Source organism: Mustela lutreola, chromosome 8, assembly GCF_030435805.1.
Source record: "Mustela lutreola isolate mMusLut2 chromosome 8, mMusLut2.pri, whole genome shotgun sequence".
NCBI lineage: Eukaryota > Metazoa > Chordata > Mammalia > Carnivora > Mustelidae > Mustela > Mustela lutreola.
In genome coordinates this window covers 145,429,200-145,456,394 of record NC_081297.1, presented here as the reverse complement: position 1 = coordinate 145,456,394, position 27,195 = coordinate 145,429,200, and the positions used below count along the sequence as shown (strand labels likewise).

The window sequence follows — 27,195 nt, the reverse complement described above, 5'->3', positions numbered from 1 at the left end:
AAAAAACATTTATTGAAATGAAAAGGCCAATACAAAGAAAAGGCATTGTGAATATTAGCAGTGGTGAAATCCTACAGGTTCATTCATTCTACACATGTGCGCTGAGCATCCAGTCACTCTGTTCCAAACACTGTTCCAGGAGGGAGACATAGCAGTGAACAAGTCAGCAGGAACCCTTGTTCTGGAGAACTCACAACCCCAGAGGACTGGCATTAAAATAAACGTGTAAGTGAAACAGAGCATGTCGCGTGGTGATAGGTGTTCGGGGGAGCACAGGATATGCATGTCCGATCTGAGACAGGGAGGTCAGCGCATCCTCACTCAGAAGCTGACAAGGAAGCTCTGACCTGAAGGAGGCGAGGGAGACAGCCGCGTGGGTATCTGGGCAAGACTGTTCCAGGCAGACAGTCTGTTCCAGCGAGAGCAAGGAGGGGGCGAGCACCAGCAAGGCGGCCAGAGAGGCTGGGCGGCGCCCGCATCCGACAAAGGGAAGAGGCCAGGGCGAGGCAGGGGTTTTTCTTCCGAGAACAGCGAGGAGCCCCTGGAAGGGCTTGGGCAGGGGAGGGATGTGGAGGGATGGGGTCTGACCTCTGCCCACCTCCCTCTGGCCACTGTTCGGACAGGGGAGTCCAGGAGGCAGGAGCACAGGCCAGATGAGGTCCCTGGGGGGAGGCTAGTGGTTGGACAGGGGGAGGGGTGAGAAGTGTCAGATTCTGGACATATTTTCAAGGTGGATCTGATAGGATTGTCGCTGGAGTGGGTGTGGGGAAGGTGGGTGGCGGGCAGAGAGGAGGCACGGTTTGGGGCCCAAGCGGCAGGAGAGGGAGATCCAGGACAGCGTGGGGAGAGATCAGCCTGTGGGCCGGAGCCCTGGAAGGGAGCACAGTTTGGAAACGTGCCTTCACGGAGAGGTCCGGGCTGCAGGCCACATTGGGGCGTCATCGGCAGAGAGATGCCTCCAAAGCCGCGGGTCTGGGTGGCAGCATCAAGGTAAAGAGTGGGGAAAGGAGCAGAAGATCAAGAGCTGAGCAGAGCCGTGGAAACTTCTAGAGGCTGGGGAGAGAAGGGGGTCAGCGAAGAGGGTCAGCAAAGGAGGATGGGGGCAGCCCCAGAGGAGAAGCGGTCCCAGGTGACGACTGAGAAGCCAAAAGAGGAAGGTGCTTCAGAGGACAGGAAGGGGGCAGCAGGGCCAAGTGCTGCCGCGAGACAAGGACCAGGCTCCACGTGCACCCAGGAACGTGGGCAGGGCTGGGGACCCAAAATGACAGATTTCATGGGCTACTGGGGGAGGGGCTTCAGGGACAAAGGGGAGAAGCAGGAGACAGCCCAGAGAGGCAACTCTTGGAGAACTTTTGCTACAAAGGACAAACGTGAGGCAGTAGGGAAGGGAGCAGGTTGGAGGACCCTGAGGGGTTCTGGGTTTCTTCTTTTGCTTTGAAGATGGGGGAGCACCAGTGTGAGGGGTGACAGAATGAGGGGGCAGGGGTGAGAGGGGAGAGGTGCTGAGTCAGTGTGCGCATGAAGGGTGGCAGCTTGTGGACGGGGGTGGGGGGGCGGGGGGGTGTTGGGGTCCGGGGGTCCTGGGAGGGAAGGCTGCGCCCAAGTACCAGGCCAGGAAGCTGCGGATGGGTGCTGGGAGGCCACGCGGATCTTCTGGAAGCCTTCATTCACAGGTGCCTACTAAGTGCCAGACTGGTCCAGGGCTGGGATGGAGAGTTTCCATGTCCTCCAAGGTGGCCAGGGCGCCAGGGGATTGGCTGAGGGGGTGGGGGAGCCGGGAGGAGGGAGGACCGCACAGCCAGCCCCCAGGGGACCCGGAGGAGAGTGGGCGGGGCCAGGACGCCGCAGCAGCCGCAAGGACCCTCGGAAGTTGTGGCGGTTCAAGCGCATCCGTGAAATTCAGTAAAACACAGCCATGCGGGCCAAGCGTTTAGCACCAGACACAGTTGGGGCGTGGGATGGGGACGTTCATGAATATATTCTAGGCGGTGACATCAGGCCCGGGTCCCAACACTGACAACTACCCCTCCTCAGCCGCATGACCTTCAAGTGACTTAAGCGGCCGAGCCTCAGTTTTCTCATCTGTTAAATGGGGAAACCCGACTCTAAGCCCGCACAGTCGGCGACAGGGAGGCCCGGGCAGCGCTCCGTACCTGTGGACGGTGGTCCTGGCCCCGCGCGGAGAGCCGCGGGGACCCAGCGGGGCGGGCGGGCGGGGCGGCGCTGACCACGCCCGGGCCGGAGGGGCGGCGCTCTCGCCGCCGGACTCCGGGCGCTGCCTCCCGCCGCCGCGCTGCCCGCCGGCCCGCGGGGCCAGCTCGTCCGCCGCCGCCGCCGCCGCCGCGGGAGCCGGAGGTACCGGGGACCGCGCGGAGGGGGCGGCGGGCGGGGGCTCCGGGGTGCGGCCCTGGGGACGCCGGGGGCGCGGGTGGGAAGGGGCGCCGCGAGAAGGCGGGGCGAGGGTGGGCTGCGGAGGCGGCGGGGAGGGCTCGGCCGCCGCCCGGGCCACCTGTTCCGGAGGGACATCTGCGTGCGCGCCGACTGGGCGCGGCGGTCCCCGGCCAACTGCGCCCCGAAGTTGAGCGCGGCGGCGGGACCCGGAGTCCGGCTCGCGAGGGGAGGAGCGGCCCCGCCCGGGCCCGGGTCCCGCGCCGGCGGAGAGGGGCCTTGGGGGCGGGAGGCCCGGGGCCAGGCCGGGTGGGGAGGCGCGCGGCTCGCTCCGGGGCGCGGAATCGCCTCGGGAGGCCTGGCCCCGGAGGGGGTGCGGCCGGCTGGAGGGGGGCGGGAGGCGTCGGCCCCGGGCCAGGAGGGGATGCCGAGGCTTCGGAAGTGCCGGGGCGGGGGCAGGGCCCTGCAGGTGGAGGGAAGGGCCCGGGTCGGAGCACCCCCTCTCTGGGATCCTGACCACCCCTCCTTCCAGCTCGCTTCGCTCCCTCCCTCTGGTCCAGATGGGAACCGCGGAGTGGGAGTGGGGACGGCTTGGGAGAGGCTCCCGCAGGAGTCTCCGCGTCCACTACCCTTCGCTTCTGGGGGGCTGGGGAGCTTGCCTCAGTTTCCTCATCTGACACCCTGCAATAGAAGTTCCCACCTCCTGGGCAGACTCAGCTGAGCCTCTGGCTCTGAGAGAGTTAAAAGCCCCCCCACCCCCGCATCCACCCTTCCCTCAGGAGGACACCCTTTCCCCTCCGCCCCGGAGATGCTGAGTGATTGCCTGCTCCTCGCTGGCGGGGGTTGGCAGAAGCAGGACCCAGGCTGGCCATGACTGTACCCTCCATACCTAGGTCTTCGCTGGGTGTTCCTGCTCAGAGATCCCCTAGGCGGAACTCCCCAGGCGGCCCAAATACAAAAGAAAGGGAGAGGCAAGATGGAATCCTGTTCCTCTTCCTCCCAAACTTGTTCCTAGTGCCTGGGGCACCTGTCTGCTAGGACAGCACGGTATTAGAGGACAGACTCCCAAATAGAAATTCTGAAATACGTCTCCTTTCCTTATACCGATGGAAGCCCTTCTGGCTGTCTAGGTTAAAGGTCCCAACTGGGATAGGAGGCCGAGTAAGGAGGGGGCTGCCGGGGACATTTGGGACAGGACTGGCACAGGAGAAAAGGAACTTGAAATGTGGAACAGCTCTTTCCTCCCCCCACCACCACCCTCCCCACCCACTGCCGCCCCTCCAGGCAGCTGGGTGTAGGGCTCCACCAGCCGAGTCACCCGAGCTCTGCACTCGCGCGGCTTTCACTCCGGAATGCACTTCCACCCGTTGGACCTCCTAGGTGAGCTCGAAAGCCCTGCTAAATGCCCTGTGTTTGCATTGTTTCACTCCTCTCCAAGCTGGAAACTTCTGGATGAAAGGAACCGTAGTACCTGAAACCCCAGTGCATAGTTAGTGCTCCCGCAATGGAACTTGAATGAATTACCTGTAGGAAGTAAGGGGAAGATACCCTATTTGCACCCCTGGAGACTCCTGTTGTGAAAATTCACCACGTTTGCTGAACTTTTATAAAAATACTTTTTAAACATATTTGAATATATCTTGTCTGTAGAAATTTTTTCAAATTCCTCGCCTCTCTCAAACCTTTTTTCACTGTTTACTTGGGTTACATTGTGTTAGTTAATGGATCGCGTTTGAAAGTTAGGCGCTTTGGGATAACGCTACATTGAACTTGCGCATGTGTCCATTGCCCGATTTTTCCTGGAAAGAGCATCCCCTAGTCGTCACTGCATTTGAGCCCTACCTGGAGTCAGCTGGCTCTCCAGAGGGCCTATACCATTTCACGTTTCCTCAGGCTGTGAGCGTGCAATTCTTGTTATTTACTAGAAAGGAAATTACTGAGTCAAAGAGTATGAGCGTCTAGGATCTTTGCGTGGTTCCCCCCACCCCTCCGCCACCCCCACCCCTTTTCATGGAGCTGTAACTGATAAGCAGCACCAGGTACGCTGAAGGTGGACAGGGTGATCTGACATATACGTACCTTGTGAAATGACAATATCTGAGTTTCTGATTCATTTGTTTGAGCTCATCAGCGAGGTAATTGCTCTTTGGTCTCTTGGTGGCAAAGACTTCCCCGATTATCATTCGGCTTTTTTTTTTTTTTTTTTTTTGCTGCTGCTGCTGCTGGTGTGTGTTCTGGAAGAGCACCTTTTTTATTTCTACTTTCCTTCATCTGTGTGGGTGCTTTTCGATCAAGGAGACTTGGCTGCATTTATGAGCTGATGGGAAGAAGCCAGAAGTCGGCGTGGCTGAGTCCCGGCGGAGAAGCCCGTCTCCTGGATTGAGGTCCCAGAAGATGCAGGAGCTGGGGGTGTCCGGCATTGGTCGAGGGAACTTCTGAGCAAAAGGAAAAATGGCCAGGCTGACACCTTATGAATTGGCTTTGATCTTCATGTAGGGAGGTGGAAAAGTTCAGTGGGGAGAAAAGGTTCTGGTCCTCAGGCCCCCAGCTCCCAGTGCTGTTTGCCAGCCTCATCCCCTGGGGTCCTCCCTGCTTCCCTGGGAGGTAGCAGGTGTTACCAGCTCCCCACCCCCCACCCCCAGTGGACAGACTCACCGGGGAGGGAAAGTGCCTTGTTTGGGTTCAGTCAGCTGCAGAGTAGCCGGGATGCATCCTGAGTTGGCTCTCCAGGCATTAACCGTGTGCCCCTGAGAATCGCTCCCCTCTTGGCGCGTCCGTTTCTAGTAGATCTCAGGAAACTGCGCCCATCTTAGTGAGTGAAAGTCCCTTCCTCTCCCGTCTGTCTCTGTTTGTTTTCCCTCTGGACAGACCTCAGTGACTCCAGAAGCTTCCAGTGGAAGCCAAGTTGGCCACAGGACGGGAAGAACCCTTCCCTTCTGCCTGGTGCCCACCCACCGTGCCCTGTGCCCACACTCTCGGGCGGGAACACACTGCACATTCTGGAAGTCAGACCTGTGCAAAGTCTGACTTGGCCAACGGGGAACGTGAGAGTGAAGCAGGAGAAGTGGTCTTCACATTCCCCCAACAGACTTGATTTGAAAGAGCAGAATCCCTCATCCCGGATGAAGACACAGAGCGAGAAAGGTCCCTGCCCCCGCCCACTATCCGGTGGTCTGAGGTCTTCATTTGTACCTTCCTACAGGGTCTCCAAAGCAGCCTCCTGGGGGGGGTGGGTCAACCAGCCGTGGATTGAGACAAAAACAACGCTCTGCCAGCTTGTGCTATTTGACCCATTTTACAGAGGAGGAAACTGAGACTTGGGGTTAAGCACTTTTCCTTTATGGTGGTGAGTTTGCGTTTCCAGCACCAGAGCAGTCCCAGGTGAACTTGGCTGGCCCACAGGCAGACTCCTTCCACCTGGCAAGGGGCGTTGGAATCCCAGCTGTGCCTTGGTTCCCCCAACTCTTTTCTTTCTTTTTTTTTTAATATTTTTATTTATTTATGTATGTATTTGACAGACAGATCACAAGTAGGCAGAGAGGCAGGCAGAGAGAGAGGAGGAAGCAGGATCCCTGCTGAGCAGAGAGCCCGATGCGGGACTCGATCCCAGGACCCTGAGATCATGACCCGAGCTGAAGGCAGAGGCTTTAACCAGCTGAGCCACCCAGGCGCCCCGGTTCCCCCAACTCTTAACCCTAGTTGATAACATGAGCACCTGCCTCACAGGGCTGTCGGGAGCATTAAATTGAGTTACTCCAGGAAAACCGCTTTGACCAGTGTTTGTGCACAGTAAGCCCTTAAGAAATGTATACTGTTACTATTAACCACGGAGCTCTAGGCCTGATGGGGAGCCTTTCAGAAATGTCAGCTCAAGCAGCTCCCCACTCCCCACGGGAAGGTAAGTGAGTTCTGACACTGGAGAGAATATGGACTTTTTAAAGATTTTATTTATTTATTTGACAGAGAGAAATCACAAGTAGATGGAGAGGCAGGCAGAGAGAGAGAGAGGGAAGCAGACTCTCCGCTGAGCAGAGAGCCCGATGTGGGACTCGATCCCAGGACTCTGAGATCATGACCCGAGCCGAAGGCAGCGGCTTAACCCACTGAGCCACCCAGGCGCCCCTTAATTTTTTTTTTTTAAGCTTACTTATTAGAGAAAGTGTGTGTGTGTGTGTGTGTGCGCGCGCGCGCGCGCGCGCGCTCATGAGGTAGGGGGAGGAGCAGAGGGAAAGGGACAAGTCGGGGCTCGATCCCAGGACCCTGAGACCTTGACCTGAGCCAAAGTCACATGCTTAACCCACTGAGCCACCCAGGCGCCCAGAGATCGTAGAATTTTCAAGACCTTTCTGGAGACAAGATAGTGATCTGTACACACAGCTTTAAATGATGTTTCCTGTGACCCAGGAGGCTCATTTCTAGGAACCAGTCCTAGAGAAGTAATTAAGGATGTGCTCAAAGACTGAGTGCAGAGATTCACCCCCGTGTTGCCCATAAAAGCAGAGAGATGGAAACCACGTTTCCGGGAGTCAGGACAGGAAATAGGCAAAGTGAAGGGTGGATCCGCCATGGGAGATACTCTGTATCCCTGCAAGATTGGGGTACAGAGCAGTGTTTGTGGACACGACATGGGGGCGTAGCATACACTTCCAAGCAGGCTTCATCTATGCTTCACCGCAAGCGCACAGCCTGATGAGTTTTAGGAAATGTGTACAGTTGTGCCTCTATCTAGTTTCAAAACAGAGGGGCCCTGCATGTTTTTAAATGAAAAATAAAGCAAGGTGTAGAACAGAACGTCGGATACGTGCTCCCTCCGTGTGCACATGGCTGTGGGTCAACTCCGCTCCGTGTCTGCGAGCGTGCCAAGTGCCAGGTCCCCCGGGCACATGGAAGCATGGAGAAGGGATGGAGAAGAATCTTCGTCACGTGCTTTTGCCTTGGGTCTTAAGTGGCCTTACACCGTCTTCAGGGTGGGGTAAAGCAGGGGTCACTGCGGGGTACTGACTGGACGTACAGTCCTGTTGGGGACAGGACGCGAAGGCATGAAGCCACGACTGCCATCCCCTGCCCGCCATGCAGCTGGGAACGGGGTTTCGGTGGACCCGGTAGCCAATGGCAGCTCCTCGTTCCTGTTCTGGTTAGGCGGCTGCTGAGACGGGATGGGGGGGATGTCTTGGGACATGGGAAGCATGTGCTACAGAAACGTGGAATTCCCAGAGCCTGGTGGAAACCCGTGGAGTTGGTTTTCCTTTCACGTTTTTAGCATCATGTTCAAAGGCACCTGGAGTGTCGGCATGGTTTTCCTTCACACCTCGGTCCTCGCACAGTGATGGTGCCGTCCCTCCGTTACTGTCGTTTAGAGCCTCAGGAGAGTGGGCAATGTGTGGCTCAGTGACCACGTTTCTCAGCTCCCAGTATCCTCCACGGCCAAATGCACCCTGGCCATTCCCGGTGGGACTCACCCAGGGCCCTGAGGGTCCAACCCTGGTCTGGGCTGTGGACTAGGCCTGGGATTAGGGGTTCAGGGCTGCTCACATGACCATTTGTTCGGAAGGTAGCCACGAGTGCCAGTACGTGCAGTGGGGACCCAGGCCACGGCCCACAGTGGGAGGCGTGCTGAAATCCAGGCAGCTTCCCGGAGGTGGTGTGCTCCACTCACCTAGGTCAGGAGAGATTCAGGGAGGAAGCAGCATTAGAGGACTCAGAGCAGACATCCCTAGGTGCAGATCCTGCCTCCCAGGCTTACTGGCCCTTCCGCGGTGGGAGGGTTGCCTCTCCTCTCTGTACCTTCATCTTCCAGCACGTGAACGGGGACCATACTGGTTGGCATGATGATGTAGGAGAGTGATCAGTGCTTGGCAGGATGCCTGACATGTGGTGCCTTTGGCAAGCGGCAGCTCTTCCCTTGTCTGATGGTTGAGAGGCTGCGGGGCGGGGAGGATGGAGGGAGGTCTTGAGGGAAGGGAAAGAACATATTGCAGAAATCTGGAATTCCCAGCGGCTGATGGCTTGAGCAATCTGGCAGAGGTCAGCCTGGCTGGTCCGGGGGTGGTGGGCCTGGGGTGCGGGGGCGGGGGGCTGGTGCAGGGGCTGCAGGGGACGTGCCCACGAGGCCTGGAGATCTGCTTGGAGCAGAGGCAGGAAGCCAGGGAAGAGGCTGGGGTTGTGGGTCTTGAAGCAGAGGACAGAGTCCTGAGCTGGGCTGTGGTCATGGGGCCGACGTGGGAAGGAGAGACGGGTCAGAAAAGTGTTCCAAGAGGGTCTCTCCCCCTGCTTCCCAGGGGAAGAATTTCTCCTCCACTCCTCTTCCTCTGGACTGTTGCAAGAACCTCATAACTGCTTTCTTGTTGACACACATCCCCTGTGGTTTAGTCTCAAAAAGTAGCCAGATCCCGAAGAACTGTAAGACAATGGCACACGATAGCCCTTTCCTCCTCAGAAGCTCCCGAGGGTGGCAGCCCTCCCAATCGGAGAGACAGGTTCTTCCAGTGGCCCTCAAGGCCCCCTATGACCTGGTCTCATTATGTCTCTGACTTGCTCTCCTGGTGCCTTCTCCCTCCCATTTTACTTACTCTGCTATTCCAACACCTTAGGCACACATGCCCCAGGGCCTTTGCACTCACCAATTTCCCTCCTGGGACACACTTCCCCCAGATAGCCCTAAGGCTCAACCCCTCACCTCCTTCAGCTCTTGGCACAATGTCAGCTTTTCAGAGAGGCCGTCTTCACCCGCCTGTGCCTCCCAGTCCACGCTCCCTGCTGCATTTTTCCACACAGCACATGTCATCCACCTGATGTATTTCTTTACTTGTTAATTTTCTCCCACTGGAATTTCAGCTCCAGGAAGCAAAAGACAATTGGCTTTGTTCCTTGCTGTCTGTTTCCAGATGGTGGAGTGGGGCATGGCCCATAATAGGTGTTGAGGCATTTGTCGAATGAAGGATCAGGGGACTGTGTGTGATGCCAGGGGCTTAATGGGTTTCTTTCCAAGAAGACTTTTGTAATTAGGTTGAGCCTGAACTCTCTTATCTGTGAATTGTCATCCTTTTGGTCTCATTATATGCCTGTGCTCTTGGCCTGGCACCAAGGGGCAGGTGACCCTGAAATACACTGCCTGGAGAGGTCAGTGAGAGCCACTTCTGCTGGAATGAACAGAACTGGTAGCAGAGACACCAGCTTTGGAAGGTCTTTCTAGAAGGGTCCTTGGAGATTATCTTTCCCAGCTCTTTATTTTACAGATGAAGAAGTTGAGGCTCGGAATTGGGAAGAGAGAGGTCAGACTCCACGATCACAGAGCAAGTGTGTCCAAGATAGAAAGCAGTCCCTTGCTCAGGCAATATACCGTTAGCGAAGGTGGTTAAGACAAAGCAGACCCAGTATGGTCAGTGCGGTCTGTGTGCGCAGACTGTGCGGGGCAGGGTCGACGCTCTCTTTTGCTGCCAATTATTTGTAATCTTTCATACAGTAAAAAAAAAAAAGGAAAAAATGAAGCAACCTGGGAGCTTTCTTTCAAATACAGTGAGCTCAGGACTCTTAACTCAGGCTGGAATTTACAAATGCCTTTTCCGTGGGCATTTCATTTGCCAGGCGGGATCTTATCTGATGAAGAGTTTTCCCCTGCTTCTTGTGCCTCTGTGACCGCTGGGCATAGAAGATGACCAGCACAGAAAGCTCATCCATTCCCACCATCCTGGCCCTGCAGACCAGTAAGCGTGTGTGTGTGCACGGGCCAAGACTGCAAATGTGCAGGAGTCAGGATTCATGGTGGGTTATGTTGCCTGGACTGAGCACAGAGCTGGGGGGGGTGGGCAGCGTGTGGGGTGGGGGTGGGGAATGACTTCACCCTGCTCTTGAGAAGCCAACCCCAGGCAGAGCTGGAGTGACCCTGGAGGGAGGGATGGCCTCCGGGAAAGAGGAGAGGTCTGTGCCTGATAATCCTGGGTACAAATCCTATCTTCTGTGCTTACCAGCCCTGCCCCCTTGGAAAAGTCACCTTTCCTCTCTTGGGACCAGGAAAGACTCAGGTATTTAAATATGACAATTCAAAAGTATGTGACCTTGGGCCGCCTGGGTGGCTCAGTGGGTCAAAGCCTCTGCCTTCGGCTCAGGTCATGATCCCAGGGTCCTGGGATCGAGCCTGAATCTGGTTCTGTCTGCTCAGCAGGAACCTACTTCCTTCTCTCTCTGCCTGCCTCTCTGCCTACTTGTCATCTCTGTCTGCCAAATAAATAAAATCTAAAAAAAAAATAAAGTATGTGACCTTATTTTGTACCCTCAGATGGTGAGGCAGGACATGTCAGTTACACTTTCTAATAGGCATCCGCATCGTCTGCAGATGGCATTCACCGAGGTTAGTTACCTGGTCTGATCTTGGCTTTGTGGGCAGTTTAGGGATCATTGACTATTTGTTCAGAAATTATACTTTGGGCCCCTGCTATGTCTGAGGGCCTGTACTGGCCACAGGGAATGCAACAATGAGTAAAAACAGCCTTCCTCCCTGCCCTCTGGAAGCCGACGTTTACATCAAATCAGTGTATCTTTGTGTCTTTAATCAGTCCCTTCAAAAAAGACCTTGGGTTGTTTTCAGCCATTGGCGATTGAAAATCTCTGACCTCTGTGAATGCGCTTATCTACAGATAAATTCACACTGTTACACCGAGAGAGGTTAAGCATTTGTGTAATTTTGAGAGGTGTTGTTTACTTGTCCTCGGCCACTGGAGTTCATACCATCTGGCAAGCCTACGAACCTTGGGCGAGGCGCCCGTCCCCTCACAGCCTGGCCAGAAGAATGTGTTGTCCAAGTTTTGGATTTTGCCCATCTGACAGGTGAGAGATGCTGTACGAAGTGTTTTGATTTGCCTTTCTCTTACTTAAGAAAGAGCCTCACTCTTGCTTACATATTCAGGGGCATGTTTTACGTGTGTATGTACGGACTTTGGCCACTTTTCTTTGGTGTCCCGGGTTGTCTTCTCCTTGATTCCTGGGAGCTCTTTAGAGGTTCGGAAAGATCGGACTTTTTGGGATCCGAGGGGCACAAAACTTACCCCAAGTTGTCACTTCCATTTTGACTCCACTGATGGGATTTCGGGGGGCAAAATCCCACCATGAAGCAATTGGGGTTTTTCAAGGAGTCAGATGTATTCATCTTTTCTTTTACGGCTTCTGGATGGATTTCATACGTAATTAACAAAACTTTCCCAACTCTGAGGTTATAAAGGAATTTGCCCATGTTGTTTTGGTTCTAAATGTTTATAGGGTCTGTTATTTTACATTTGGACTTGATCCTGGGGCGAGTTCTGAGATGTGAACACAGCCTCTACTCCCGTTTCCCAACACCTTAGAAGACCTAGTTTAGTTTACTAACTGGAAATCCTGCAGTGGTTGGATATCCGGGGACCTGACCATGGCAATGATAGCTTTTGTTTCTTTGCTAAGAGTGCATTGTTTTTGTTTTCTGGTTTTTGTGTGTTTTTTTTTTTTTAAAGATTTTGTTTATTTGACAGAGAGAAATCACAAGTAGGCAGAGAGGCAGGCAGAGAGAGAGAGAGAGGGGAGGAAGCAGGCTCCCCGCGGAGCAGAGAGCCCGATGCGGGGCTCGATCCCAGGACCCCGCGATCATGACCTGAGCGGAAGGCAGAGGCTTTAACCCATTGAGCCACCCAGGTGCCCCTGGTTTTTGTGTTTTCTAAAGACTGCCTTGTTTCAAGTATGGAAACTTCACAGCATGTTTTCATATCTAAAGAACTTGAAATCCTTCATTTTTCCCCTCCTTGTCAGAATTTTCCTAGACGTCTTTGCTTGTTTATTTTGGCACATGAACTTGAGAATCAACCTGTCAAATTCCAGAATCACATAGGTATTTTTGCTTTTGTTTCCTTTGTGAGAGAAGACATAATCGAGAAATACGTTTCTACAGCTGAGGTCAAAGAAAGGACTGTCTGTGCTCTTTTCTAGAAATTTTATGGTTCCATGTCTCACAGCTCGGTCTTTAATCCCTTGGAGTTTATTTTTGTGGATGATGTAAGAAAGTGGTCCAGTTTCATTCTTTTGCTTGTAGCTGTCCAGGTTTCCCAACATGACTTCCTGAAGAGACAGACTTTTCCCCATTGCATATTGTTGCCTCCTTTGTTGGAGATTAATTGACCATGAAAGCATGGGTTTGTTTCTGGACTGTTCTGTTCCACTGATTTATGTGCCTGTTTTTGCACCAGTTTCCATACTATTTTGATGGCAACAGCTTTGTTGTACTTCTTGAAATCTGGGATTGTGATCCCACCATCTTTGTTGTTCTCTCTCAAGATTGCTTTGAGTGTTCAGGGTCTTGGTGGTTCCATACACATTTTAGTAATATCTTGTTTAACTTCTGTGAAAAACGCTATTGGTATTTTTATAAGAATTGCATTAAATCTGTAAGTTGCTTTGAGTAGTATGGACATTTTAACAGTATTGGTTCTTCCAATCCATGAACATGGACTATCCTTGCATTTGTGTGTGTCATCTTTCATTTTTTTTAATCAATATTTTATAGTCTTCAGAGTACCAGTCTTTCACCTCCTGGGTTAAGTTTACTGCTAGGTGTTTTATTCCTTTTGGTGTAGCTATTAACGAGATCGTTTTAATTTCTCTTTCTGCTACTACATTATTAGTGTGTAGAAACACAACAGATTTCTGTATATTAATTTCTGTATATTCTGTGACTTTACTGAATTGATTTATCAGTTAGAGTCATTTTTTGGTGGAGTCTTTAGGGTTTTCTATATATAGTATCATTTCATCTGCAAATAGAGTTTTGCTTCATTTCTTACCTATGCTGATGCCTTTTCCTTGTCTGATTGCTGTGGCTAGGACTTACCATGCTGTGTTGAATCAAAGTATTGAGAGTGGACGTCCTTTTCTTGTTCCTGATTGTAGAAGAAAAGCTGTCAGTTCTTCCCTATTGAGTGTGATGACAGCTGTGGGTTTTTCATAATGGATTTTATTATGTTGAGGTATATTCCCTCTAAATCTATTTTGTTGACAGTTTTTATCATGAATAGATGTTGTACTTTGTCAAATGCTTTTTCTACATCTATTGAGCTGATCATACGGTTTTTATCCTTTCTCTTGTTAATATATGATGTTGATTGATTTGTGAATATTGAGCCACCCTTGCATCTGGGGAATAAATCGCACTCGATGGTGGTGAATTATTTTTTTCCTCACCCCACCCCCCATATTGATTTTTAAAAATATGTTGATGGATTTAGTTTGCTAGTATTTTGCTGAGAATTATTGCATCTGTGTTCATCACACACATGTTATGGTGTTTTTATCTGGTTTTGGTATCAGGGTAATGCTGGCCTCATAAAATGAATTTGGAAGCTTTCCTTCTTCTATTTTTTGGAATAGTTTTAGAAGAATAGGTATTGGGTTGGCTAGGTGGCTCAGTCAGTTTAGGCGTCTACCTTCCTCTCTGGTCATGATCCTGGAGTCCTGGGATGGAGCCCTGCATGGGGCTCCCTGCTCAGCAGGGATCTGCTTCTCTCTCTCCCTCTGTGCTCACACTCTCTCTTTCAAGTAAATAAATTTTTTTAAATCTTAAAAAAAAAAAAAAAGAAATATAGGTATTTACTCTTCTTCAAATATTTGGTAGAGTTTGCCTGTGAAGCTATCTGGTCCTGAACTTTTGTTTTGGGGGGCTTTTTGCTTACTAATTCAGTTTGATTACTAGTAATCAGTCTTTGCAATTTTTCTGTTTTTCCTGATTCAGTTTTGGAAGGTTATATGTTTCTAGGAATGTGTCCACTTTTTCTAGGTTGTCCGATTTGTTGGTGTATAATTTTTCATAGCATTCTCATATAATCCTTCGTATTTTGGGAGTGTCAATCAATTATCTCTCCTCCTTCATTTCTGATTTTATTTATTTGAGTCCTTTCTCTTTCTTTCTTTTTTTTTTTTTTTAAGATTTTTATTTATTTATTTGATAGAGATCACAAGTAGGCAGAGAGAGGGGGGGAAGCAGGCTCCCTGCTGAGCAGAGAGCCCGATGTGGGGCTCCATCCCAGGACCCTGAGATCATGACCTGAGCTGAAGGCAGAGGCTCAAACCACTGAGCCACACAGGCGCCCCTAGTTCTCTTTCTTTCTTGATGAATCTAGCTAAAGGTTTATCAATTTTGTTTTTGATTTTTATGAATGCTTTATTGCTCTTAAAAAGAAAGTCTAGGGCGCCTGGGTGGCTCAGTGGGTTAAGCCGCTGCATTTGGCTCAGGTCATGATCTCAGGGTCCTGGGATCGAGTCCCGCGTCGGGCTCTCTGCTCAGCAGGGAGCCTGCTTTCTCCCCTCTCTCTCTCTGCCTGCCTCTCTGCCTACTTGTGATCTGTGTCAAATAAATAAATAAAATCTTTAAAAAAAAAAAAAAAAAAAAAAAAAAAAAAAAAAGAAAGTCTAGGATAGAATTTGATGCAGTATAGAAACTTACTCATTATTTTATCTACATCTTTTGAATTCTTATATTTGATCTACTTATTTCTTGGGCTAAGAGAAGGGAATTAAAATCTCTTATTAGTGTGTTTCAATCTATTTAACCTAATATTTTGTACTTTCTAATTCCTGGAAATCACTGCAGTGTTACTTGGTACATTGTAAATTATACCTTTACATTCTATATGGCCCTTCTTGGGCTCATTTAGTGATGGTTGGCTTGAATTCTCAGTCTTGTTTTGAGATCATGGCCTTAGCTTTGTTTTTGTTCGTATTTGTCTTTCTACCTTTGCTCTTTTACTTTCAACTGTTCAGAATCCCTTTGATGTATATTTCATTCTCTCAGATACAGGATAGAGTTGGATTTTTTGCTTGGGATCTCCATCAAAAATCTTTCTTTTCATAAAGATAAGTGAGTTAAGCCTGCTTACCTATATTGATATCACAGGTTTCTCATTTCAATGTCATATTGTGTATACATATGCAGATATGTCTTCATCCATGTAGAAGGGCTCTATTCTTTACTCTTTCACTGTGTTTAAAAAAAGAAAGTCCTCCTGATATCTGGGAAAGCTTGTGTTTTTGTTCGAGTGGCTACCTTTATATTCACACCTTTATATACTACTTAGTTTCTTCTTTCTGTAGACAGTATTGTTTCTCTTCTAGGAACAATAAACTTGTTTCCTCTTTTTTGTTTCCCTTGCGCTTGTCATGGTCCCATTTCGGCTGACACTGTACTGAGTGATGAAGGCGTATCTTCTTTCCGTTCTGACCATCCCAGCGGTTCTTGGTCAGGTGACACTCATGAACACTCATGTTGCCATTGCCACGAAAACCTGAAGAAGTGTCAGCAGCTAGGGAGAACGTTCTAGAGACAACAGTGAAGCACTTTCGAGAAATGCCACATGACCCACACGTGATGGGTACAGGAGGTGATCCTGTGTGGGAAAACCTCAAGATCGAGAGCCACGTGCTCTTCCAACTGAGCCAGCCAGGCGCCCCTTGGTGATTGTAAAATCTGACGAAACCATTTTTTCAAGATAAAAATTCTGCAGGATAAGAAAGCAGACTGACATTGTTTAATGGGCAGCATTTTAGTTTTTTTAAGTGGGCACATAACAATGCGTCTTATTAGATGCGGTAAAATCGGCAATGTTATCCTCTTGTTGCCGCCTTTGTACTTGAAATGTGCTTAAACTTTTGCTGTTGGATTTTTTAGCTCTTACTGCTTGAGATTAAAGATGAGGTAACCACAGAGCGCATTGCATTTTCAACCTCCTTTCCCGCTTGCCTGCCAAGTTTGGGGTAGTTAGATCATTTCCGTATTGTCTGGGTAGGTACCATTTCCTTTCCATCTGTCCTCTTTATTCTTCCCCTTTCTTGGGAGAGAGGATGCCGCAGTTAAATACATTCAGTTCTCTTACTACCGTTCTTTAAAGCACCAGCTTGTTGGCTGGAGTTGATTCTTTGGTCTTCCTCAGAGGAGCAATCTTGCCTAAGTCCTTGAACTTCGAAACTCTTGGCGTAATCTTTACATGGATTTATTTTTTAAAAAAGATTGTATGTATTCATTTGAGAGAAAGAGAGAGAGAGAGAACGAGAGGGACAGAGGGACAGATTAAGAGGGAGAAGCAGACTTCCCAAACCTGATGTAGGGCTCGACCCCAGAACCCTGGGATCGAGACCTGAGCTGAAGGCAGACACTTAGCCGACTGAGCCACCCGGGCGTCCTGTAATCTTTCTATTTAAAGAACACTGTGGCTCTAGGTTAATCTTGGCTCAAACTTCCTTTCTCTGATGACCCTGTAGGTGTTGTTCCACAGTCTTCTGTTTTTATAAATGCTGCTACAGAGAAATCAGATGCCAGCCAGATTCTCTGTCCTTTGTCCGTGCCTTGAGCTCTGTATGTAGCTCCCCAGAGATTTACGTTTGTACCTTTAAAGCCCAGTGATTTTACTCTCCTGTGTCTTGGGATTTATTGTTCTGGGTCACTGTTCTCTAGCACATGGTGTGCCCTTTCAGTTGGGTCTGTGAAGTTAGGCCTTCCCCTATTTCTGGAAGGTTTTCCTGAATTATAATTGCAGCAATTTATTCTATCTGTCTGTTTATTTCTTCTTCAGGAGGTCAGTTGTACGTGTGTTGGATCTCCTCTGCAGTCTGTTTCATCTTGTTTTGGTTCTTTGATTCTTTCTGCTGAATTTTGTGACTTTTTCATTTTAATCTTTGTAGCTCTTCCTGTACTTTGTCTGGAATCTGTTCTCCTGGGTATTTCTTACCATCGAGTCTTCGTTTCTGAAATAGTCTTGTATTTTCCTTCTAATTTGTTTCTGAGGTCTGTTAGTTCTCACATCACATACTGTCTCATTTCTTGCAGCTCTTGTATTTCTGCTTTTTGGTCTGCCTGCATAGCTGGGACTACATGTATATATACATATATATGTGTGTATAATTTTATTTATTTTTTTGACAGACAGAGATCACAAGTAGGCAGAGAGGCAGGCAGAGAGAGGAGGAAGCAGGCTCCCTGCAGAGCTGAGAGCCCGAGGCAGGACTTGATCCCAGGACCCTGAGATCATGACCTGAGCCGAAGGCAGAGGCTCAACCCACTGAGCCACCCAGGTGCCCCTATATATATATATAAATAGGGCACCTGGGTGGCTCAGTGGGTTGAGCCTCTGCCTTCGGCTCAGGTCATGATCTCAGGGTCCTGGGATTGAACCCCATATCGGGCTCTTTGCTCAGCAGGGAGCCCACTTCCCTTCCTCTCTCTCTCTGCCTGATTCTCTGCCTACTTGTGATCTCTCTCTGTCAAATAAATAAAATAAAATAAATTTTTTTTAGATTTTTGTTTTTATTTATTTGACAGAGATCACAATTAGGCAGAGAATCAGGCAGAGAGAGAGAGAGGAAGGGAAACAGGCTCCCTGCTGAGCAGAGAGCCCAGCGGGGTTCGATCCCAGGACCCTAAGATCATGACCTGAGCTGAAGGCAGAAGCTTAACCCACTGAGCCACCCAGGCGCCCCTTTTTAAAAATTTTTATCTATCTATTTGAGAGAGAGCGAAAGAATGAGATGGAAGAGAGCCAGAGGGAGAAGCAGGCTCCCCGCTGAGCAGGGAGCCTGATGTGGGGCTCAATCCCAGGACCCTGGGATCATGACCTAAGCTGAAGGCAGATACTTAACTGACTGAGCCACCCAGGCATCCCTGGAATTACTTTTTAAAGTTTGTGTGTTTGTGTGTGTGTGTGTTTCTTTTCTTTTCTTTTTAAGGTTTTACTTATTTGACAGAGAGAGAGACACAGCAAGAGAGGGAACACAAGCAGAAGGAGTAGGAGAGGGAGAAGCAGGCTTGCCTCTGAGCAGTGAGTCCCATGTGGGGCTCGATCCCAGGACCCTGGGATCATGACCTGAGCCTAAGGCAGATGTTTAACAACTGAGTCACCCAGGTACCCCTGTTTGTTCTTTTTTAATTCATGCCATAATTTTGTATTAGAGTTTTTTTTCATTTTGTGGGAATATTTTTATGGTGATTTTTCTTTGTACGTAAGAGAACATTAGTATTCCTTTCCCTTTTCATTCTTGGAGTATCTTTGTATGGACACTGTTTTTTTTCTTTTTTTTTTATTCCTTTAACCATTTTTTTTTTTTAAGATTTTATTTATTTATTTGACAGAGAGAAATTACAAGTACACTGAGAGGCAGGCAGAGAGAGAAGGAAGCAGGCTCCCTGCTGAGCAGAGAGCCCGATGCGGGACTCGATCCCAGGACCCTGAGATCATGACCTGAGCCGAAGGCAGCGGCTTAACCCACTGAGCCACCCAGGCGCCCCTCCTTTAACCATTTTTTAAAAAATAATGAAATTGGTTGAATCTTCCTGGATCAGCATTTAATAGGAGGTTTTGGTGGAAATTAGGAGAGAAACCAGGCTAGTTCTCGAAGTTTCTCCCATTTTTACGGAAATTGATTATTCCTTTAAAATATGACCTTCCTTGGGGTGCCTGGATGATGCATTTGGTTAAGTGTCTGACTCTGGTTTCAGTTGAGGTCATAATCTCAGGGGTCCCGAGATCGAGCCTTCTATTAGGCTCTGGACTTAGCATGGAGTCGGCTTGGGATTCTCTCTCTCTCTCCCTGCCCCTCCTGCTGTGTTCTCTCTCTCAAATAAATAAATCTTTTAAAAATAATAAAAAATAAAATAACATATGACCCTTTTCTAGATCCACTGTGCTTTGGTCTCACAGAACACAACTGGCTTGAGTGGGCCACCTGCCTCCAAACTTGAACTCTCCCGGTTCACTCGGAATACAGCTCACTCTTCTGACTTTCTCATCTTCCTCTAAGAAGTGCTAATTTCTGTAGGCTTCCACTTCGGGTCCCCTCTGCACCCTGTTCCTCCCCGGCTCACTGCTATATCTAGTGGACTCGGGAGCTTGGGGCCTCATTTACATGTGAGTTGGGGTTTATGGGTTTTCCGTGGCCTTGGTGTCCCTGAAGCTGAAGCTTGTGGTTTATTTTCTGTTTCCTGTGCTCTGTATGACATCAGCAAAGGAAGAAAAATTCAGAACCAAGAATCTGCCCTGTTCCTTTCGGAAAAACAAGTCTCTACCTCCCTCATTTTGTTGGTAACCTTGCCCAAAGAGCAAACCACTGTGGACCCGATTCTGGCTTTAGAACATCTTAAGGGCTTCAGAGAAGAAACATTGTATAAGTTCTGCTCTGAAAAACTGCTGTTTTATAAAAATCACCTTCTAGTAACTGTAACTCCGACTTCTTTTTTTTTTTTCTTAAGATTTTATTTATTTATTTGACAGAGATCACAAGTGGAGAGGCAGGCAGAGAGAGAGTGGAGGAAGCATACCCCCTGCTGAGCAGAGACTCCCTATGTGGGGCTCGATCCCAGAACCCTGGGATCATGACCTGAGCTGAAGGCAGAGGCTTAACCCACTGAGCCACCCAGGCGCCCCTAACTCCTACTTCTTAAGTAGAAATATTTACTTATGACTCGAAAGATGGGAGAGGGGTACAGGGCCAGGACTGTGAATTCTTCAAGCAGGATTTTCTAGATCTAAGTTTTGATCTTCCCACCAAGGAGGGTCTGAGTTCCTGATCCTGTCCTGTCTCCAAAAGTATCCCTACTTTCAGCTTGGTAGACTTTTCCTTCATCTCTTTCTTTCTTTTTCCCCTGTGTATGTGTGTGTGTGTGTGTGTGTGTTGGTTGGTTGACGTAACAGGAAGTCCAGGATGTACCAGTTTCAGGCATAGCAGCATCCAGGTGTAATGATGACATCATCATGCATCTCTTTCTCTCCAGTTCTTGTCTCTGCCGGCCTTGGGGCCAGCGTCATTCTCTGTCAGGCAGGCAGGCTCGCCCTCCTGGCTCATGGCTCCATCTTAGCACCTCCATTAGAAGGCACGTGACTCTGCTTGGCCTGGATTGGGTTAACGTGCCCTCCCCGAGCTGCTCACTGTGACCTAGAGAACATGGCACAGTCATTAGGCAGACTTGAATCGTGTGCCCACCCCAAGAACTAGAGAGTGAGGTCTGTGAGGTGGAGGCAGTTCCTCAAAAGAAATCAGGATACTGTTGTCAGAATGGATGCTGGGCAGGCAAAGCCAGCAGACAGCCACGCCGTCTGCACTGGGAATCACCAGTGCAGGTAACATCTGCCCCTTTTCTCTGGCCATGCAGCGAGGCCCACCTGGGGTCCAGAGGAGCTGCCATTCCAGTGATGTCCCAGGCAGTGTGTGACCAGAGGGTGGTTCTGAGGCTCCAGGACAGAGGGGACATATAAAGTGGTGTTTGGGGATAAATAGTGGCCTGAGAGGAGATGTGTCGTGTCCTACCCCTGTGACATGTGACTGTGACCTCCTTTGGAAAAAAGGGTCTTTGCAGGTGTTAAGGATCTTGAGATGAGGAAACGATCCTGGCTTAGCCGAGTATGGGCCATAGTCCAATGACGAGTGTCCTTGCAACAGAGGAGGAGAAGAACATACATGGGAAAAGGCCGTGTGAGCGCAGGGGCAGAGGCTGGAGGAAGCAGCCCCAAGCCTGGGGGGGGGGGGGGGGGCTGGAAGGGGGCACCAGAAACTGGAAGGAGCAAGGAACGGTTCTCCCCTAGAGCCCGAGAGGGAGTTGGGTCTGGTCAACACCTTGGTTTCAGACTTCTGCTCTCTGGAGCTGTGAAAAAAGTTGGCACCTGTTGTGGTCATTGGTCTCAGCAGCTACAGGAAACCAGTACAGCGAGTGGATCAGAGTTGGGTCCCTCTTCTGTTTCCTTGGTTTTGTGGTTTGTGACTTCTGCTGGGCTGTCTGCCTCCTGAAGCATCTCCAGGGAGACCTGGGGTGAGGCAGTCCTTGCTGGGGTGGGGGGCAGGAAGGGCTCCCTGAGGGCACCAGCTCCACCCTCCATGGCTGTGTGACCCTGGCAGAATCCCTGTCCCTCTCTGGACCTCTGGGAGCCAGTCAGCACCCATCCCAACAGCCCGCGGTTCGGTGTGGACCATGTCTGACCGTCACCGTGACTCTGCTCCGGTCAGGGTCCACCAGCACCAGGCTGAGCTGGATGGACACGGGAGCCAAGGAAAGGTCAGAGGTGGGGTGGCCCCTACTGTGGGCCATGAAGGAGGGACAATTACCAGGCAGAGAAGCCATTTCTAGGCACTTGGACCTGGTCCCTGACTCCGGTGCCCCTGACTGGGGGGGGCCCACGAAGCTGGTGCTGAGAGCCCAGCAAGCAGGGAGCGGTCGGGCCTTTGGGCCTTTGGGCCTTTGACCCGCCGGCTGGGTGCTTCTCACCCTCACTTCCTGCCTGAGCTGGATCACGGGGGTCCTGATGATGGGAAGCCGCAGAGGAGCTCAGAGCAGGGTGGTGGCTCCGCAAGCTAACTGGAAACGGCTCCTTGGGGCAGGGAGGCAGGAGGAGGCAGTGGCCACGTGCCAGGCTCTGCTGACAAGGGCCAGGACTTGGGCTGCAGCTGTGAGGCCCATCCCGGGGGGCCAGGAGCATGCTTTGGACCTGAGGTCACACGGGGATTGGGCTGTGGCCAACTTGGCCCTGTGCACAGTTTCTATTCCTGGGTCTTGGGCTCCGGGACCAAATAACGACACTGCTTGGGACTGGCACTCTCCATGGGGGCGGGCGCGGGCTCAGGGGGCACATCGGGCCTCCCCAACAAGCCCAGACCCCACCCCACCCCACCCCAGAAGAGCCAGATCACCCCAGTGCTGTGGGGCCCCTGGGAGGCCGGGGCCTCGATCTGCACAGCTCTCTGCCCACTCCTCGGTGTGGTTCACATGGGGTTAAAAATACTCAGGACCAAAATAGCCTCTCCTCGCAGGGGAACAGGAGGTTCTTGATTTCTAGTGGCGCTGCTGCCCATGACCCAGCCGGGGATCCCAGGCCGCTCCCCGGCTCTCCAGCCCCCTCTCCTTGCTCACACGCTCTTGACTGCTTTTGTCATTTGCCAATTTGCTGACTCGCTGACCAGCCCATTCATTAATTCGCTCATTCATTCATTCACTGATTGTTCATTGATTCCTGCCCTGGTTGATGGGCTCCTTCCTTGACTGACTCACCCCCACACTGAGTCTTTGCTCGGGGGCTGCGGACTGCATCCCTGGGCCCCTCTACTCGAGATGCTGAGGAAAACCAAAAAAGACCCGTCCCCGTGGGGTGACGTTCCGCATCAGTAACCCACACAAATGAGAACGAAACGTCCCGTATGGCAGAGGAAGTACCGACGACTGTAAACTCCAGAGGAGGCCGTGAAGGGACAAGGGAGGTGGAGTTTTGGGGCCTGAGAGGCCCCACAGGAAAAAGATGATTTATTTTTTTTTTTAAGATTTTATTTATTGAGAGTGAGAGTGAGAGTGAGAGCACAAGGGGGAGGAGGGAGCAGGAGTAAGAGAGAGAAGCGGACTCTCTGCTAGCGGGGAGCCCCATGTGGGGCTTGATCCCAGGACCCCGGGATCATGACCTGAGCCGAAGGCAGACGCTTCACCGGCCCAGCCACCCAGGCGCCCCAGGAAGATGATTTCTGAGTGAGAACAAGAGGGAGGTAAGGGACCGAGCCAGGTGAACAGCTGTGGGAAGAGGGTTCCAAACAGAGGGGACAGCATACACACAGGCCCTGAGATGGCAGTACGGGGGGCATGGGTTTGAGAAAGAGTGAGCAGGCCCGGGGTGGCTGGGGGAGAGCCGACGACCCCGAGAGACGCCGGGTGTGAGGCCGGGATGGGGGCCATGCGGGACCTGGTGGACCCGGGCTTCCCACATCACTGAAGATCTCCAGACAAAGTGACATGGCCTGGCTAGTGTCCTCGGAGTGTCCCTCTGGCCACCGGGGGAGTGAATCCATGAGTGAGCCGATCAGCGAGAGGGCGAGTCGTCTGTGTGTGCCTACTGTGTGTCAGGCTCCGAGCCGGGCTCTGGGGGGGGAAGGCGCACAGGGCCCTGTGGCGCTTCTGGAGGCCCACCAGGCTAAGGCTCTTCCAGCAGTGTCCCTTTCCAGGAAGCCACCTTTCCCTGGCTCCGCTGGACCCTTTGCTGCATTTCAGCGGTCACCAGCCTTGTCCGTGTCTGTGTCCAGATGGCCCTCCTGCCCGCTGAGAGCTCCCCGGGGGCAGAGCTGCACCTCTCTCTTAATTTCTCCCAAGCACCCTGTGGGGCCGAGAGAGATCAATGAGCCAGTGAGCCCGTGTGGCTGGGGCATGAGGCCTCCGTGAACCCGCCGCCCTCCTCACTCTGTGTCTCGCCATCTTTTGCAGATGGATTTGTGGGTGCGGAGCATTTGTGGAGGGGCCGTGTTCCTGTCGGCAGAGGAGTGTGGCTGCTGAGCCAGGGCGTGTCCCCCGGAGAGCTGCCTAGCTGCCCGGATCCCTACCTCGCCGCCATGGGCCACCCAGGCTGGTCAGTTACCAGCCAGAGACGTCACCGCGGGTCCCAGCCTTCCACCAGGGGGGCAGGCCAGAGGCTCAAGTCCCAGCCTCCTGGCACTACCCTCGGGCTAGGAGACCCTTCTGTCCTGGGGAGGGGCTGACTCCAGCCCCCGTTAACCCCCAGGCTGCCTGCCCAGTCCCTCCATCCCTCTGTGTGTCCACGTTTCCTGGCCTCTAAAGGAGAAACAGTCCAACCACCCTTGGGGCTACGGAAAGCCAGAAGAGGTGCACACGGGCCCCAGGAATTTAGAAGGCGCTGGGTAAAGGGTGGCCGGGGTCCCGTGAGTAGCGGTAACAGCCTGGGGGTAAATGTGTACTCAGTCGCCGAAGTGCCAGGTGTGTTCCCACGCCCCCTGTGCCACTTCTCTCCCAGGCTGGACCGTGGCCTGGCTTCAAGCCCCCGCCCTATCACTTGCCTGCCCCGGGACCGCTTGTGAATCACCAGACTTCTCCGTGCCTCGTGGTGGTGGGGCCAGTGATCCCCACTGCATAGAGCAGCTGGGAAGGTTTAGAACGTTTCATGTGTGTGACTTTCCTAAGCAGGCCACCTGGCACGTGTGGAACCCTTTAGTGGGTTCCGGTGTTCTTGCCTGCAGGTGGGAAGCGTGAGCTCAGTGAATTGCCCCATGTCTTAGCTGGTTCGGGCAGACGTAAGGTCCTGTGCCTCCCCGGTGTTCCCGTAGCCCTGCCCTTGGGGACAGAACCCAGGCCTGTTTCATTTCCCCCAGTTTGTAAGGCCCCCAGGATGTTCTTGTCTGCTGGCCAGGTGGACATCACCAGGAGAAGGGTGAGGGTCGAAGGGCAGCAGTCCTAGGCGGGGTTACTGGCTTGCAACACAATCTCCCTGCCCCTCTCCCTCCAGACCTGTGTCTCTAGGGAGCACGTCCCAGGGTAGAGGCTGGGAAAGCCAGACACTTAAGAGACTCCATTGTGTCCGAGACAAGGACTTTAGGACCCAGCATGCATCCCTGGGTGCCTGGAGCCCACCAGCCCTCCAGGCTTTGGGTGCCAGTGCCCAGGCCTGCCCAGGCCCCAGGCTTTCCTGCTGAAAAGCCCTAAGGCTACTTGGCAGTGTGCCCTCTTAGGCCTGGCTTGTGGAATTGAATGGGGCTGAGGGGTCCATGTGCTGGGCATCAAATCACGGGCTGCCAGTGGCCCAAGGGGCCCAGGCCTCACCAAACAGAGAGGCCCGAGTGCCTTGTGGTGGCAGAGGCATCGCTTCTGACAACCCTCGTCTGTACCAGACCCTGGCCTGGGGCGTTATGGCCGTGTGTTGCAGGTAGCACTGGCTCAGTTCCTGGGAAGCTCCCAGGTGTGTCACAGAGAGCAAAAGGGACTCTTCCCAGCCTGCGGCCTCTGGCCTGCCATTCCGCTTTGCAGGTAGAGGAGGAAGGAGGTGGCACTCGGAGCCAGCAGATCCGTGGGCTTTTGGAAGCTAACACTGGCCATCACTGGTGCTTGTGGGAAGTGTTCTTGGGGCCGGGGATGCCAGCGGTCTGCCCGAATGTGACGCTCGTCTCTTACAGACCGGCCGGTTCCTGCCACGGGCGCTTGGCGTCATCCGGGGAGAACATGCCCGGGCCCCCTAAGTGCCGGCTGTGGCTGCTTCGGGGCGCCCCAAGACAGCGGCTCTGCACCCTGTTTATCATCAGCTTCAAGTTCACATTTTTCGTCTCCGTCATGATCTACTGGCACATCGTGGGAGAGCCCAGAGGCCAGAGAGAGTTCTCTCACTTACCTGCCGAGGTCCCCTGCCCCCAACTGGTGCCCCCTACGCTGCTGTCCAGCACCCCGCCCTCGGGCAACATCTTCTTCCTGGAGACCTCAGACCGGACCAACCCCAACTTCCTGTTCATGTGCTCGGTGGAGTCGGCCGCCAGGGCCCACCCCGAGTCCCGGGTGGTGGTCCTGATGAAGGGGCTGCCCGGCGGGAACGCCTCCCTGCCCCGGCACCTGGGCCTCTCCCTCCTGGGCTGCTTCCCCAACGTGCACCTGCTGCCGCTGGACCTGGAGGAGCTGTTCCGGGACACGCCCCTGGCGGCCTGGTACGTGGCCTGGCGACACCGCTGGGAGCCATACGCGCTGCCCGTGCTCTCCGACGCCTCCCGCATCGCGCTCATGTGGAAGTTCGGCGGCATCTACCTGGACACGGACTTCATCGTCCTCAGGAACCTGCAGAATCTGACCAACACGCTGGGCACTCAGTCCCGCTACGTCCTCAACGGTGCCTTCCTGGCGTTCGATCGCCACCACGAGTTCATGGCGCTGTGCATGCACGACTTCGTGGCCCACTACAACGGCTGGATCTGGGGCCACCAGGGCCCGCAGCTGCTCACGCGGGTGTTCAAGAAGTGGTGCTCCATCCGTAGCCTGGATGACAGCCACGCCTGCCGCGGCGTCACCGCCCTGCCCAGCGAGGCCTTTTACCCCATCCCCTGGCAGGACTGGAGGAGGTACTTCCAGGAGGTCAGCCCCGAGGAGCTGCAGCGGCTGCTCAAGGTCACGTACGCCGTCCATGTGTGGAACAAGAAGAGCCAGGGCACGCGCTTGGAGGCCACGTCCCGGGCGCTGCTGGCCCAGCTACAAGCCCGCTACTGCCCCACGACGCATGAGGCCATGAAGATGTACTCGTGACGGGCCTGTTGGGGGCACCCTCCCCACACCACGGGGGGTTCCTGATGGAGCAGGACTCCCGGCCACCTTTCCTGGGCAGGGGGGGCGAGATGGGAGGGCCCGGGACAGGGAGGCCTGAGTGGCCACAGCCTAGGATTTGGGGCGGGCCCAGGGGAGGGTGGGCAGCTGTCCGCCCCCGAGGTGTGCTTGCTTGGAGGACCCACGGCAGGCCCCCAGGTCCGCTCCTTCCTGGGCGAGGCTGGTGGGACACCCCGCCCAGCCTGTGTGCTTTCTCAGGGTGCAGGCAACGAGTGGGGGGTGGGAGGGCCCCAGCCCCGAATCTGCTGTCGTGCACATCTGGGTCTTTTGGACAGCACACCAGAGCTGTGTGCACTAAAGCAGCTTCTGGGCATCTCGGGGCAGCCAGCCCAGTGGAGGCCAAGGTGCCCACAATGAGAGCATGGATGGAAAAACCCCAGAACGGGTAGGAAGGAGAGGGGATGGGGGAGGCAGCAGGAGTGCATACCTGGCCTCATGAGCCCGGTTGGGGGTTGGGGCTGGCAGGGGCGTTGCTCTTTCCTGCCTTTGGTTTCTTTGTCAGAGGCGCTGAGTGGCTGAGCGGCTGAGCTGGCCTGGGGAGACCTGCCTGCTCACCCCATTCTCTTTCCAGAGATCTTGCAAGGGTGATGTGCACCTGCTGGCTACTCCAGGGCATGGGGGCGGGTTTTAAGAAAACCAACCCCCTTCCTGCCTACAATAAACACAGGATAATAAACATAATATAAGCGGCTCCCGGA

At 52.7% G+C, this 27,195-nt stretch overlaps 2 protein-coding genes and 1 long non-coding RNA gene across 7 annotated transcripts; 1 reads left to right on the top strand and 2 right to left on the bottom strand.

Moving 5' to 3' along the window:
* LOC131839851 (uncharacterized) lies at positions 1–3,061 on the bottom strand. Its single transcript, XM_059187544.1, has 3 exons — positions 3,044–3,061; positions 2,154–3,013; positions 1–1,053 (listed from the first exon to the last, which is right to left on the bottom strand). The coding sequence occupies exons 1-3, from the start codon at positions 3,059–3,061 to the stop codon at positions 1,047–1,049; spliced, it is 885 nt and encodes a 294-aa protein (XP_059043527.1). The 3' UTR covers positions 1–1,046.
* On the top strand, positions 2,233–27,195 carry A4GALT (alpha 1,4-galactosyltransferase (P blood group)). Of its 5 annotated transcripts, none has more exons than XM_059187169.1 (3): positions 2,244–2,355; positions 23,615–23,756; positions 25,166–27,195. In XM_059187169.1, exon 3 carries the CDS (start codon positions 25,271–25,273, stop codon positions 26,417–26,419), a length of 1,149 nt encoding a protein of 382 aa, XP_059043152.1. In that variant the 5' UTR covers positions 2,244–2,355; positions 23,615–23,756; positions 25,166–25,270; the 3' UTR covers positions 26,420–27,195. The 5 variants fall into 5 exon arrangements, with proteins under 5 accessions (XP_059043156.1, XP_059043152.1, XP_059043155.1 ...); XM_059187172.1 differs by having other exon boundaries at positions 2,245–2,355; positions 25,312–27,195; XM_059187170.1 differs by lacking the exon at positions 2,244–2,355 and adding an exon at positions 9,974–10,149.
* Positions 3,142–5,241, bottom strand: LOC131839576 (uncharacterized). The gene is made up of 3 exons (XR_009356997.1): positions 5,044–5,241; positions 4,468–4,823; positions 3,142–3,859 (listed from the first exon to the last, which is right to left on the bottom strand). It is a non-coding gene; the product is annotated as an uncharacterized LOC131839576 (long non-coding RNA).